At 44.7% G+C, this 12,668-nt stretch overlaps 1 protein-coding gene across 2 annotated transcripts in view; it reads left to right on the forward strand.

The window, feature by feature from the left end:
• The first annotated feature begins 923 nt into the window (after nt 1-923).
• Nucleotides 924-12,668, forward strand: part of CTCFL (CCCTC-binding factor like) — a 28,957-nt gene continuing 17,212 nt past the window's right edge. The window contains exons 1-7 of one of the 2 annotated variants that reach the window (XM_061208655.1): nt 924-1,238; nt 1,338-1,463; nt 1,892-2,087; nt 5,810-5,980; nt 6,290-6,423; nt 9,039-9,159; nt 9,837-9,986. In XM_061208655.1, the coding sequence (XP_061064638.1) occupies nt 924-1,238; nt 1,338-1,463; nt 1,892-2,087; nt 5,810-5,980; nt 6,290-6,423; nt 9,039-9,159; nt 9,837-9,986 (1,213 nt within the window). Of the gene's footprint in view, nt 1,464-1,891; nt 2,088-5,809; nt 5,981-6,289; nt 6,424-9,038; nt 9,160-9,836; nt 9,987-12,668 lie in introns of both variants that reach the window. The other variant, XM_061208654.1, reaches the window with a different exon arrangement.

The raw sequence follows: 12,668 nt of genomic DNA on the forward strand, positions 1-12,668 counted from the left end.
CACTCCCCCCTTCATCCATCCCCACCCCCCATGGTCTCTCAGCACTACCTGCAGCGCCCCCTACAGCTCCCACCTCCGCTCCTCCACGTTCCACATCCTCCATCAACCCCTCCCCCCGGCCCCGCCCCTTGCACGCCGCCCCTTGCACGCCGCCCCACTTTCCCACCCTGCGCCTGCGTACTGCCATTCTTGACCCTCGAGCCCAGGCAGCTGGCTGGCGGCGGCGGGCGGTGGCCTGCAGCACGCGGCACGAGGTGCAGCACGCGGCACGAGGTGGAGCCCACCGGGACTGGGCGCCCGGGCGCCGAAGCCACGCCTCCCGGGTAAGGGGCCGCCCCCGGGAGCCAGACTCCAGCCTCCTCCAGAGCCGGAGCTGCCCCGCGTGGGCGTGGGCAGGAAAGGTTCTGGTGGGTGCCGAGGAGGGGGCTGGCCAGGGTGGAGCCAGGAGGGGGGAGGTGCCCCAGACCAGGAGGGGCGCATGCTAGACCTGAGGTCTGCAGGGCCAAGGCTGCGTGGGTAGAGGCTCGAGGCCAAAAGCCTCCGTGGCTGAAAGGCTGCCGAATCTGGAATTGTGCCCTGGTGGGACGCTTGTCCAGGCCTCCCTTCTAGGCCTAGAATGCGCATTTGCTGGAAGCCTGCCCAGGGTCAAGCATTCCAGGCCTGGAATGTGCATTTGTTGAAAGCCTGCCCAGGCCCAAATCTGTTGGTTCTAGAATCTTCTGGACAAACACCTGCTTTAGCCTCAATCCTACTTAGTCCAGCCCCTTCTAGGCCTAGGCTGAGTTAACTTAGTCCTGAGCCGTGTGAGCCCCAAAGCCTTTTGGGGCTGGAAACTTGTCAGGCCTTGATCAGCCCCAAAGCCTGCTAGGCCGAACCCACTGTGCCCACACGGCTTGCTTCTTTCTCTGACAGCCCAAGTCACAATGGCAGGGACCGAGATCTCTGTCCCTCCGGAGCAGTTCACCAAAATCAAAGAAGGAGTGTTGATAACAGAAAAAGCCCTGGAGGAGGGAGAAGACGGGGTGTGCAGAGTGAGGGAACACCCAAGCTCCGAAGAGTTAGAGGCCGAGAGCACCCACGGGGCCCTGCAGGCCAAGATCCCGGGGGGCGAGCTGGAGCTGGTGCTGGCCATCCCGGAGGAGGGCGAGAAGCACGTCCTGACCCTGCAGACGGCACACTTGACCTCCGAAGAGGCGGAGCTGCAGGACCTGGCACCACAGCACCAGGGAGAGGTGCCGGTGGTGGTGCAGCAGGCTGGTAGTGGGCTGCAGTCACTGGTGTGGCTTGGGGAGGGGTCCCAGCAGAGCCTGCACCAGTGTGTCACCATTAGCATCCAGGAGGAGGTGTACACGCTGCAGGAGGTGGAGGTGATGCAGTTTCATGTTCTGGAGGAGAATGTGACCGGGGCCAGTGACGACAGTAAGTGTGCAGTGAGCCTGGCAGAAAGCTCTGGATCTATAAAGGTACGACTGGTTTTAATAAAATGGGGGGCGGGGGAGGAAGCCAGAAAACTATTTTTTAGAGTTGCCCTTCATGCAGTATTATGTATGGACAAGCAGTTTAAAATTGGCAATTTAAAATTAAATACAGTAAAAATATTTCCCAGGAAAATCTTGGGGGACCTCATGTTGTTTTTTAAGAGTTTAAAAAGTTACACTCATTAGAATACGATGAGATGCATCGAGTTTTTAAGTTGTATTCTGTTTCACCACCAAAACCCTTGATGCTTAGTAATGACAGTTTAAGCATTTTGGTTGCAATGGACAATCTTCTGTGCTTCTTTAATGTGTGTTTTTCTCTATGGATTCTATGGTTTCATCAAAGCAAAGAGTTGAATCAGGCTGTAATTCATAGTACTGTACTTGTTTGAATACTTGTTTTTGTGTATTAGCTTGAGAAAGGTCAGGAAGAGGAACAGCTGCTGGCTGAAGGTGGATTCAGTGAAGAAACAGAAGGGCAGTTTTTTCTTGTGGAAGCGAGACCAGGAGATGAAATTGTTTTGACAATTTCAACCTTAAATATTGAGAAACCTGCGCTGGGTGAAGCACACGTTGCCAACGCTACAAAAAGTCGAAAGAAGACAAAGGGTAGGCCAGTTCATTTGTAAGAGACTCTTCAAACAGCAGGGCTGCTGATTCTCTTTAGGGGAAGGGGATGGCAGTTGAAGTTTGAAGTGGTTGCCTTAGTCGCTTTCAGAATGTCAGGAAATGGGAGAAATTTTGAACTAACATTCTGTATTGTGAATCAAATCCAAAAGAGTTTTGCATCTTGTGCGCAAATGTTTTGAAAGCATAGTACAGAGGCTCCCGAAAAGGGCCGTGCACATAAATAGAAGTTTGGGCCCCATCTACTCCCTAGTTTGCAGCCCCAGGGGGTTAGGGGGGTCTGACAGAGACCAGAGCAAGTGCTTCAGGCCCTGGAGAAGGAAGGAGTGATGCCCAGAGGGCAGCAGAGGCGCCTTTTAAGGGGAGGGGATGTTTAGGTGAGGCCAGGAAAGAGGATGACTCTGACCCTCGAAAATTATTTGTTCAGCTTTTTAAAAAGTATTAGTTTCTCCCTTATTTAAATCAAGAGAGTTCACCCTTGAAGTCTCAACTTTTAGCTCATTTATAAAAAGTCATATCTGGCCACCCTCGGCTGTTTCCTCCTTCTAGCAACAGCTAGTCGGGGTCAGAAAGAGACTCAGTTTAGAAAGCCACACTGCCACCACGGTCCCTTCTTCTTACGTGTGGTGAACGTTATTCATTTAGGCTGATTGCCTCTGGCTTCAGTAGCTGGTTGCGTTCGTAACCTTTGCTATATATTAGTTTCTCATATATTTAAATCAAGAGATTGTACCCCCAAATTCCCAGCTGCTAGCTCATTTTCAGGTTTTTAATATATTCACAATTCTGTGCAAGTGTCACCACTGTCTAATTCCAGAATATTTTTATCACCCTAAAAAGAAAAGTGTACCCATTAAACAGTCACTTCTGGGCATTTCATTTAAATGGAATCATACCCAGGTAACACGTGGCCTTTTGTGTCTGGATTCCTTCACTTACCATAACGTTTTCAAGGCTCATCCACGTCGTAGCATGTGTCGGTACTTCATTCCTTCACCCCTGAATAACATTCCTTTGTATGGATACACACCATATTCTGTTTATCCAGTGATCTGTTGATCCACATTTAGGCTGTTTTTACCTTTTAGCTGTTGTCCATGGTGCTGCTATGAATATTCATGGACAAGTTTTTGTTTGCACACCTGTTTTCAGTTCTTTTGGGTGTATACCTAGGAGTGGAATTGCTGGATACTCTATGTTTCACTATTTGAGGAGCTGCAGCTGCACCAATTTACATTCCCACCAGCAATGTAGGAGGGTTCCACTTTCTCCACATTCTCACTATTTTCCATTTTAAAAAATTACAGCCATCCTAGTGAGTGTGAAGGGATATCCCATTATGGTTTTCATTTGCATTTCCCTAATGACTAATGATGTTGAGTATCTTTTCATGTGTTATTGGCTGTTGGTGTGCCTTCTTCGAAAACGTCTATTCAAATCCTTTGCCCATTTTTAAATTGGTGCCTGTATTAGCTTCCCAGGGCTGCCATAACAAAATGCCACAAACTGGGTGGCATAAAACAACATAAACGTATTCTGTCACAGTTCTGGAAGCTGGAAGTCTGAAATCACAGTGTTGATACAGCCATGCTCTGTTGGAAGGCTCTAAAGGCTCCATGCCTTTCTCTTAGCTTCTGGTGATGCAGCAGCCACGGCATCCTTGGCTTGTAGATGCATCCCTCCAAGTCTCTGCCTCTGTTGTCACATAAAGTTCTCCGTGTGTCTCTGTTCTCTTCTTATAAGGATACCAGTCATATTGGATTAGGACCCGTCCTAGTCCAGTATGATCATCTGAAATTGTCTTCAAAGACCCTATGTGCAAGTAGGGTCACATCATAGATATTTGCCATTAGAACTGCAACGTATCTTTTCGGGGAACACAACTCAACCCCAAAACCTTCTATTCCAAGTTTGTTGAGTGTTTCATCATGAAAGGGTGTTGGAATTTGTGAAGTGCTTTTTCTGTACCTATTGAGATGATCACGTAGGTTTTTTTCTCCCTTTCTTTTGTCAGTTTGGTGTATTACATTGATTTCCATCTGTTCAACCTCTCTTCCATTACTGTGACAAATTCCACGTGGCCAAGGTGCACAATCTTTTAAATATGCTACTGGATTTGGTTTGCTAGTATGTTGAAAATTTTTGCATCGGTATTCATAAGGGATATTGGTCTATAGTTTTGTTTTGGTGTCTTTTTTTTCAGTATCAGAGTAATACTGGCCTCATGAAATGAGTTGGGAAGTGTTTCCTACTCTTCTCCTTTTTTTTTTTTTTTTAAGAGTTTTAGATGTTAGAATTTAGATGTTTTTTAAGAGTTTTAGATTGATGTTAATTCTTTAAGTCTGGTAGTATTCTCCAATGATGCCCTCTGGCCCTGGGGGTTTCTTTATTGAATGTTTTTTGATTAATGACTCAATCTCTTTATTGATTGTAGGGCTATTTGGATTTTCTATTTCTTCTTGAGTCAGTTTTGGTAGTTTGTGTGTTTCTAGGAATTTTCCATTTTGTCTAGGTTTTCTAGTTTATTGGCACACATTTGTGTATTATAGTCCTTTTTACTTCTGTACGGTTGGTAGTACAGAAATAGTAGTACACTTTGCTTCCCGATTTTAGTTATTTGACTTATCTTTCTTTTTGGTTACCAGTCTAGAGAAAGTGTCGATGTTGATCTTTTAAAAGAACCAACTTTCAGTTTCATTGGTCCTCTCTGCTGTTTTCTTATTTTCTATCTCATTTATCTTCACTCTAATCCTTATTATTTCTTCCTTCTGCTAGCTTTGGGTTTAGACTTCTCTTATTTTTCTAGTTCCTTAAGATGTAAAGTTAGGTTATTGATCTGAAATATTTTTTCTTTTTTAATGTAAGTGTTTACAATTAAAAGTTTCCTTCTGAGCACTTTTGCTATATCCTGTAAGCTTGTTTGGCATATCCTGTATGCCATGTTTTCACTTTTATTCATCTCAAAGTATTTTACAGTTTCTTTGTGATTTCTTCTTTGACCCATTGGTCCTTTAGGAGTGTGTTGTTTAACTTCTATATATTTGTGAATTTTCCAAATTTCCTTCTTTTATTGATTTCTGACTTCATTCCATAATGGTCAGAGGGCAAATTATTTCTGTCTTTTAAAATTAATTGACACTTGTTTTCTGATTTACCATATGGTCTTTCCTGAAGAAGGTGCCCTGTGTACCTGAGAAGAATGTACGTTCTGCTGTTGTTGAGTGTGTGTTCGGTAGCTGTTTCTTCTGTCCAGTTGGTTTATAATGTTGTTTAAGTCTTCTGTTTCCTTGATGATATTCTGTCTAGTTCTCTTCATTGTTGAAAGTGGGGCATTGAAGTCTCCAACTGTTATTGAAGCATCTCTTCCTACTTTCAATTCTTTCAGTTTTTGCTTCAAGTATTTTGGGGATCTGTTATTAGGTTCACGTATATTTATAATTGTTATATCTTCATGATGGTTTGACTCTTTTATCATTGCGTTATGTTCTTATTTGTCTCTTGTAACAATTTTTGTCAAAGTCTGTTTTGTCTATTAGTATAGCCACCCAGCTTTCTTTTGCTTACCATTTGCATGGAGCACCTTTTGTTCGGTTACCACATTAGATGAGAAAAGGATGTGTGTAGTTACTTTGTATTTAAGTGGAACTTGAACACCTAAAGAAAGGTTTTTACAAATACATAAATGTTGTCTCTCCCTCCTGCAGAAGTAAAACAAACCTTCCACTGTGACATCTGCATGTTCACCTCTTCTAGAATTTCGAGTTTGAATCGTCATATGAAAACTCACACCAATGAAAAGCCCCATATGTGTCACCTTTGCCTGAAAGCTTTCCGTACTGTTACTCTCCTTCGGAATCATATCAACACCCATACAGGTAAACAGCTGAGAGGGATGTTTCCCTTGAACGATGTGTGTTGAGGCTTAGGTAAGAATGCAAATCCATCTGTTTGTATATTAAAATAATGCATTTTTTTAGACTTTAGTTTTGTCTCTTTTCTTCAATTTTAGTTAAAAACATTGGATGTTCCAAAGATTTTTCTCATATCTATCCGGGGCATTTGTGGTTTAAAGAGCCTCTTAATTTTTAAAGCATTTTGAGACTGAGTGTCATTTATAAGTTATGATTCCCTAGGAAAATTGTGGTTAAATCTTGCTTAAAAGAATAAACTATGTGATTTTACAGGAACCAGGCCCTACAAGTGTGGTGATTGTGACATGGCATTTGTCACCAGTGGAGAACTTGTCCGACACAGACGTTATAAACACACTCACGAGAAGCCCTTTAAATGTTCCATGTGCAAGTATGCTAGCGTAGAGGTAAGTTCACTCTTAAAGTTTCATAGTTTCGTATTAAGAAGCTGCTGTAAAAGTCATGTAAGTCAAACTACTAGTAGAATCTCTTGTAACATCTCTGCAGGAAATAATACTCATTCTGTTTCCTAAATTTAATTTTTAAAATGTGATTTCTTTTTTTCTTGGATTACCGATTAGTGAAAGCAGTATGTAGAGCTGTACAAATTACAAATAATCTGTGGTCCTTGAGAAATAATTCTCATATTTGTTAAAAAGTCCTACCTTGCATTCTTTGTAGGACTCATTCCACAAAATCAAAGTGTATTTGCTCTAACAGAACAGAGATCCAATCTGAATTTTTGCTGAGATTTTTGAGCTTTCCTCAGTGGCACTTGATTCGATACAAAGCAATGGGCTTAAAGATTTAAACATGGCCATTTCCACTCTTAATGACAGAGGCCAACTTTTTAAATCTTCAGTTATAAGTCATGTTCATTTCAACTAGATCGGTTTATTTATACCTTCCAGCAGATTTAGCACAGCCTCAGTGAAACAACAGCACAGTATATTTACTTTTGAGTGTCACTTTTGTACAGTTAATCTTTAAGAACTCCACTATCTATCAGAGCGCATGCTGGGTCCTGATTTTGAGCCCCGTTGGGCAAGGACAATACACTTGAATTGAACTGAGTTAAAGGGGATGGCTAAAGTTTAAATACAGTAGTGATGAAACTGTGTTTCATCAACTAGGAAATTTCACAGACAGGGCAGAATTTGATTCCAAAAAAAAATTTTTTTTTTTTTTTGCTATTACTATTTTTAAAAATTATTTGTCATCTGAGTTAAAGGTTGAAACTGTACTGTGAAAACACAAAATGAGGGTTTCAAAGAGCAAAGCCATCTGAGAATCCTAAGCCTAGAATAGACTTTTGGTTGGTGTACCGCCAGTTCTCAGCACAAATTTCCCACGTTCGCTGAGACCCTTCTCCAGGGTCGACCTCAACATATGCACCCCCTGTTTCTGCCATCCCCCTGTTTTTTGCATTTTCCAAGTCCTGGCATGCTGGTCTGTTCTAAGGGGGAGTAGCCAAAGCCCCCGACCCTGACGCCACCCCTTTACACATGTGCCAGCAGGAATGTGTGAAGCTGGGGTGCAGAGTACACCAACTTCTGAACTCCCCTCCCTCCCCCTCCTACCTTTCAAAGCTGTCCAGAGAAGGTTTACACACAGCCTTCTTTGATCATGCACACGACTCAGCTTATCAAACCTCTCATGCTACAATTTTAAAAATTCCTTTTGTTTTGCTTTCTGATACACTCAAAGATATCTTTTTTTCTTCTAAAAATCTAAGCTAAATTTTTTGGTTTGGATCTTGTTTTCCATTCCGAGTCTTCCTTTGTTCTTGAATGTTCTTTAGGCTTCTGGGTACTTGCCGCACATTAGGGAACCAGGCCAAGTGGAGCCTTCCTAAGATCACAGACAGGCTGCTGAGGGCTTTCCCACGTCTGTAGCCCAAGCATGGTTCATTACCTCTGTTTCTGCTAAAGGTAGAAAAGAGCCTGAAGTAAGTGAATACAGAATAAGAACAGTCCTAGAAGGTTAATACAATAGGCCAAAAACATGATAAAATGGGCATGTTTGCCTTTTAACTAATTGCCTACGATATGTAATTAATCAAATTTGAATGTATTTTCTTCTACTTAAAAGTTCTTACAAACTGCTACCGCGTAGAACCTATTCTTTTTTTTATATATATAAATTTATTTATTTGTTTATTTTTGGCTGCATTGGGTCTTCGTTGCTGTGCTGGACTTTCTCTAGTTGCCGCGAGCGGGGGCTTACTCTTCGTTGCGGTGCGCGGGCTTCTCATTGCGGTGGCTTCCCTTGTTGCAGAGCACGGGCTCTAGGCGTGCAGGCTTCAGTAGTTGCAGCACACGGGCTCAGTAGCTGTGGCTCGCGGGCTCTAGAGCGCAGGCTCAGTAGTTGTGGCGCACGGGCTTAGTTGCTCCGTGGCATGTGGGATCTTCCCGGACCAGGGCTCAGACCCGTGTCCCCTGCATTAGCAGGCAGATTCTTAGCCCCTGTGCCACGAGGGAAGTCCCCGCGTAGAATCTATTCTTAATGGCAAGGAAGGTGTTCCAACATCCCTGGGCCGTTTAGAGTCCACAGAAGTTGGAACTGTGAAGTGCCTCCGACAGATGTCGGTCCATTCAAGAGCTCATGTTTTCAAGTTTCTCTATTTATGCAAGCAAAAAATTTTCTGGCCTCTGCACTTCTGCAGCATGACCTAAACTTTGCAGCTATTGAGAGGCCGTTGCCTTAGAAATGAAAATAAAATTGTGGATGCCACTGAGCAGCTAGATTTCCGTTTTTCCTTTGTAAAGTGAAGCTGAAGGTGAGGGTCTCCTGAAGCTCCGCTCATTATCGCCCGAGGGTCTTATGCATACACGTCAAATGCAGTACATCGTCCACCACGGAAAAGAAAAAGCAGTGGCTTTACCATGTTTTCTTCAGGCTGTGAGATAGGCTCTGCTGTTAAAATCGGACTCGTTTAGATGTCTCTTATAACGCTGGTTTATTGAAGACTCCACAAGTTGGAAGTTTCTATTGCAATAAATATCTTTCATTTGTTTATCAGGCAAGTAAATTGAAGCGCCACATCCGTTCACACACGGGCGAACGCCCCTTTCAGTGCTGTCTCTGTAGCTACGCCGGCAAAGACACCTACAAGCTGAAACGGCACATGAGGACGCATTCCGGTAAAAGTTTCTCACGCTTAAGGCCAAATAAGTAAAGCGTAGTTTCCTTCTTACAAGTGACCTTGTCAAAGTTATCTTCAGTGCAGAATTAAAGTTCGAACGTCAAAGCGAAGTTTTGACACAGAGATGTTGCCTTTGCATTTATTTAGCGTTAAGGGAGCATAATACAACACATAAACACAGCACGTAAATACCCCGTGGTGACCCCACTGTGAAGAGTAAACACCGTCAACTATTTGCTCCCATAGGTTTTCCAGGGTTTTAAAAGTCGGCGCCTTCATTCATCCTTCAACTCTAAGGCAAAACAAAACACAAGGTGTACTGATTTCGTAAAGCACTCTCTTTATATTTTGTTGTATAAGGGCTATGGTTATGTGTGCTTCTGGGTCCTTTACACCAAGGGTAGGAACTAGGTGTGGGTCTTGAGCTGTGAGTAGCCGCCAGATGTTAGGAGAGTCGCCCATCTGGGCTGCTGTCCACACAGCTGGACATCACGTTGTCCGGGCTTGATTTAAGAACCTGGCCCTAGTTGGGGGTTAAACATATGAGAAAGGAGTTGCAAAGGGAGTCTTGGGGGGAAAAGAAAGGCTTTCAGCTCCAGGTGTCCTTTGGGGAGCACCAGGGGTTTCGAGGTGAAGCCCCTCGGCGGAGGGTCATTGTTGTCATCCGTGTCCCAGGTGAGAGGCCCTACGAATGCCACATCTGCCACGCACGCTTCACCCAGAGAGGGACCATGAAGATACACGTCCTGCAGAAGCACAGCGAGAATGTCCCCAAGTACCAGTGCCCGCACTGTGCCACCATCACTGCAAGGAAGAGTGACCTGCGTGAGTGTCTGGCGTAGAGAACTTCTTTTAGCTGCCCCGTGGGCCGGCTCTTCGGGAAGCCTGTGGAGCCCTGGGCCTGATTCCAAGGAGGCAGCGGGATTCAGGAGCTGCTCCTGGGTTGTTTTTTTTTTTTTTTTTCCAGACGTCCTGTGCTGCCATCTTGTGGCTAGATAGCATAAGTGCAGTTTCAGAGTCTGGCCCAGGCCCGGTCCAGGTACACAGATGAGCTCTCACGGGCATTTGAGCTCATAAAGGGCTTCCCCGGGTATTATTTTATTCCATATTGGGCCTGTTTTTTTACAGATGACAAAGCGGATAAGGGACAAAAAGCGAACTGCCCCAGAGTCTCGTGACCAGGTGCCAGGAGGTGGCCTGATTGCAGATTCTGACTCTCTATTAAATGATCTCTCCCGTGACACTCAGCAAATTTTTCTTAAACCCTTGTCGTGACCCTAAACAATTCTGGGAACCGAGGGTGCAAAGGCAAGAAGCAAGACATGGTTCTTCCCATAAGGAACTTGCTTCAGTAAAAGAGCCCGCTTCACGTGACGTGAAATCCGTATTGTGACAAGGTAAACCCTCCTAACAATACGAGGCACCTTGAGCAGCTCCGAGTGCCAGATTGGGAGCTGGGATTGTATCCCGCCCGCAGGGGAAACCGGCCCTACTTAGCCGTGGGCGGTGGTGGAGGTGACGGTGAGTGAACCAGCCCCTCTCCTTTGTTTCAGGGTTCCTGGTCTCTCATTTTCTTCTTTCTAAAACACATGACACTGTGACACTCAGAGTATGTCGGCAGAAATAGAGTCCCTGGTTTGCCCAGAGAAATTCTGGAGATGAGAGACACAAACGTTTGCAAACATTTCTGAAAGGGTAAAGGTGTTTAATGAAGTCTTAACAACTTTGCGTCCAAATCCTTTGTCAGTTGCAAAACACAGCCCAGTGAGACCCTGTAGGGCAAAAGAGTCTTGAGCCAGTTGCCAAGAAAGGACATTTTCGACACCACAGCAAAGAAATGCAGGTTATGTCCCATCCAAGTCGGTGGCGCACTCCCTATACCTCAGTATACCCGTAAGATGCTTTGTATACAAGCTAAGTCTCCCTTCCTGTCACTATATTGAGACACCAAGCTCTTTAAATGACTGAGTCGGCACATATGAGGTGTGTACCTCTGCCCTGCAGAGACGTCTTAACACAAAACCACCACGCTTTAGACTTAGTTGACCAGAAATTATCCTAGAGCGCGCCTCTCAATTACGATGTAGGAGAAAACAGAGCACTGGCCTCTAACAGAACTTCGGGGCTTTTATTTTAAGCTAAAATACAGAAGTTATATCTTTGTTATGTAAAACCATCTTTTTTTTTTTAATTTAATTTATTTATTTATGGCTGTGTTGGGTCTTCGTTTTCTGTGCGAGGGCTTTCTCTAGTTGCGGCGAGCGGGGGCTACTCTTCATCGCGGTGCGCGGGCCTCTCACTATCGCGGCCTCTCTTGTTGCGGAGCACAGGCTCCAGACGCGCAGGCTCAGCAGTTGTGGCTCACGTGCCCAGTTGCTCCGCGGCATGTGGGATCCTCCAAGACCAGGGCTCGAACCCGTGTCCCCTGCATTGGCAGGCAGATTCTCAACCACTGCGCCACCAGGGAAGCCCCAAAACCATCTTAACATTATCCTAAAATTCCACCCACACCGTAAGGTTCTCCAAGTGCTTTGTTTTTTGGTTTTATTTATTTATTTATTTATGGCTGCGTGGGGTCTTCTCATTGCGGTGGCTTCTCTCGTTGTGGAGCTCGGGCTCTAGGCGCGCGGGCTTCAGTAGCTGTGGCTCGAAGGCTCTAGAGCGCAGGCTCAGTAGTTGTGGCGCACGGGCGTAGTTGCTCTGTGGCATGTGGGATCTTCCCAGACCAGGGCTCGAACCCATGTCTCCTGCATTGGCAGGCGGATTCTTAACCACTGCGCCACCAGGGAAGCCCTCCAAGTGCTTTGTTAAATGAACACGCTAGGTCCAATATGCCCTACCTTATGTAACGCTTAACTCTATATGAACGAATATTAAAATGAGATGTCAGTGCGCTGTGCATTTAGAGCAGCAGTTTTTTAGCTGAGAATGATTTTACCTCCCAGGAGACACTTGGCAATGTCTGGAGGCACTTTGGTTGTCACAAGTGGGGAGGAAGGGATGCTACTGGCACTAGAGGGTAGAGGCCAGGGATGCTGCTGAACATCCTGCAACGCCCAGGACACCCACCCAGGAAGGCATTAGCCAGCTTCAAGTGTTAATACAGGCAGACCTCGTTTTATTGCACTTTGCTTTCTCGTGCTTCTCAGATACCACATCTTTTACAGATCGAAGGTTTGTAGCAACCCTGCATCAGGCAAGTCTATTGGCACCATTTTCCCAACAGCATTTGCTCACTTCTTGTCTCCGTGTCACATTTGGTAAATTTCGCATTATTTCAAACCCTCCATCAGCAAAAAGATTATCACTTGCTGAAGGCTCAGATGACGATTAGCATTTTTTAGCAGTATTTTTTAAGTATTACATTGTTTTTTAGACATAGTGCTACTGCACACTTAATAGACTACGGTATAGCATAAACATAAATTTTATACGCAGTGGGAAACAAGGAAGTCCATGTGATTCGCTTTATTCGCTTTATTGTGATGGTCTGGAACGGAACCTGCA

The sequence above is a fragment of the Eubalaena glacialis genome, chromosome 13 (genome assembly GCF_028564815.1).
Source record: "Eubalaena glacialis isolate mEubGla1 chromosome 13, mEubGla1.1.hap2.+ XY, whole genome shotgun sequence".
In the NCBI taxonomy this organism is placed as follows: domain Eukaryota; kingdom Metazoa; phylum Chordata; class Mammalia; order Artiodactyla; family Balaenidae; genus Eubalaena; species Eubalaena glacialis.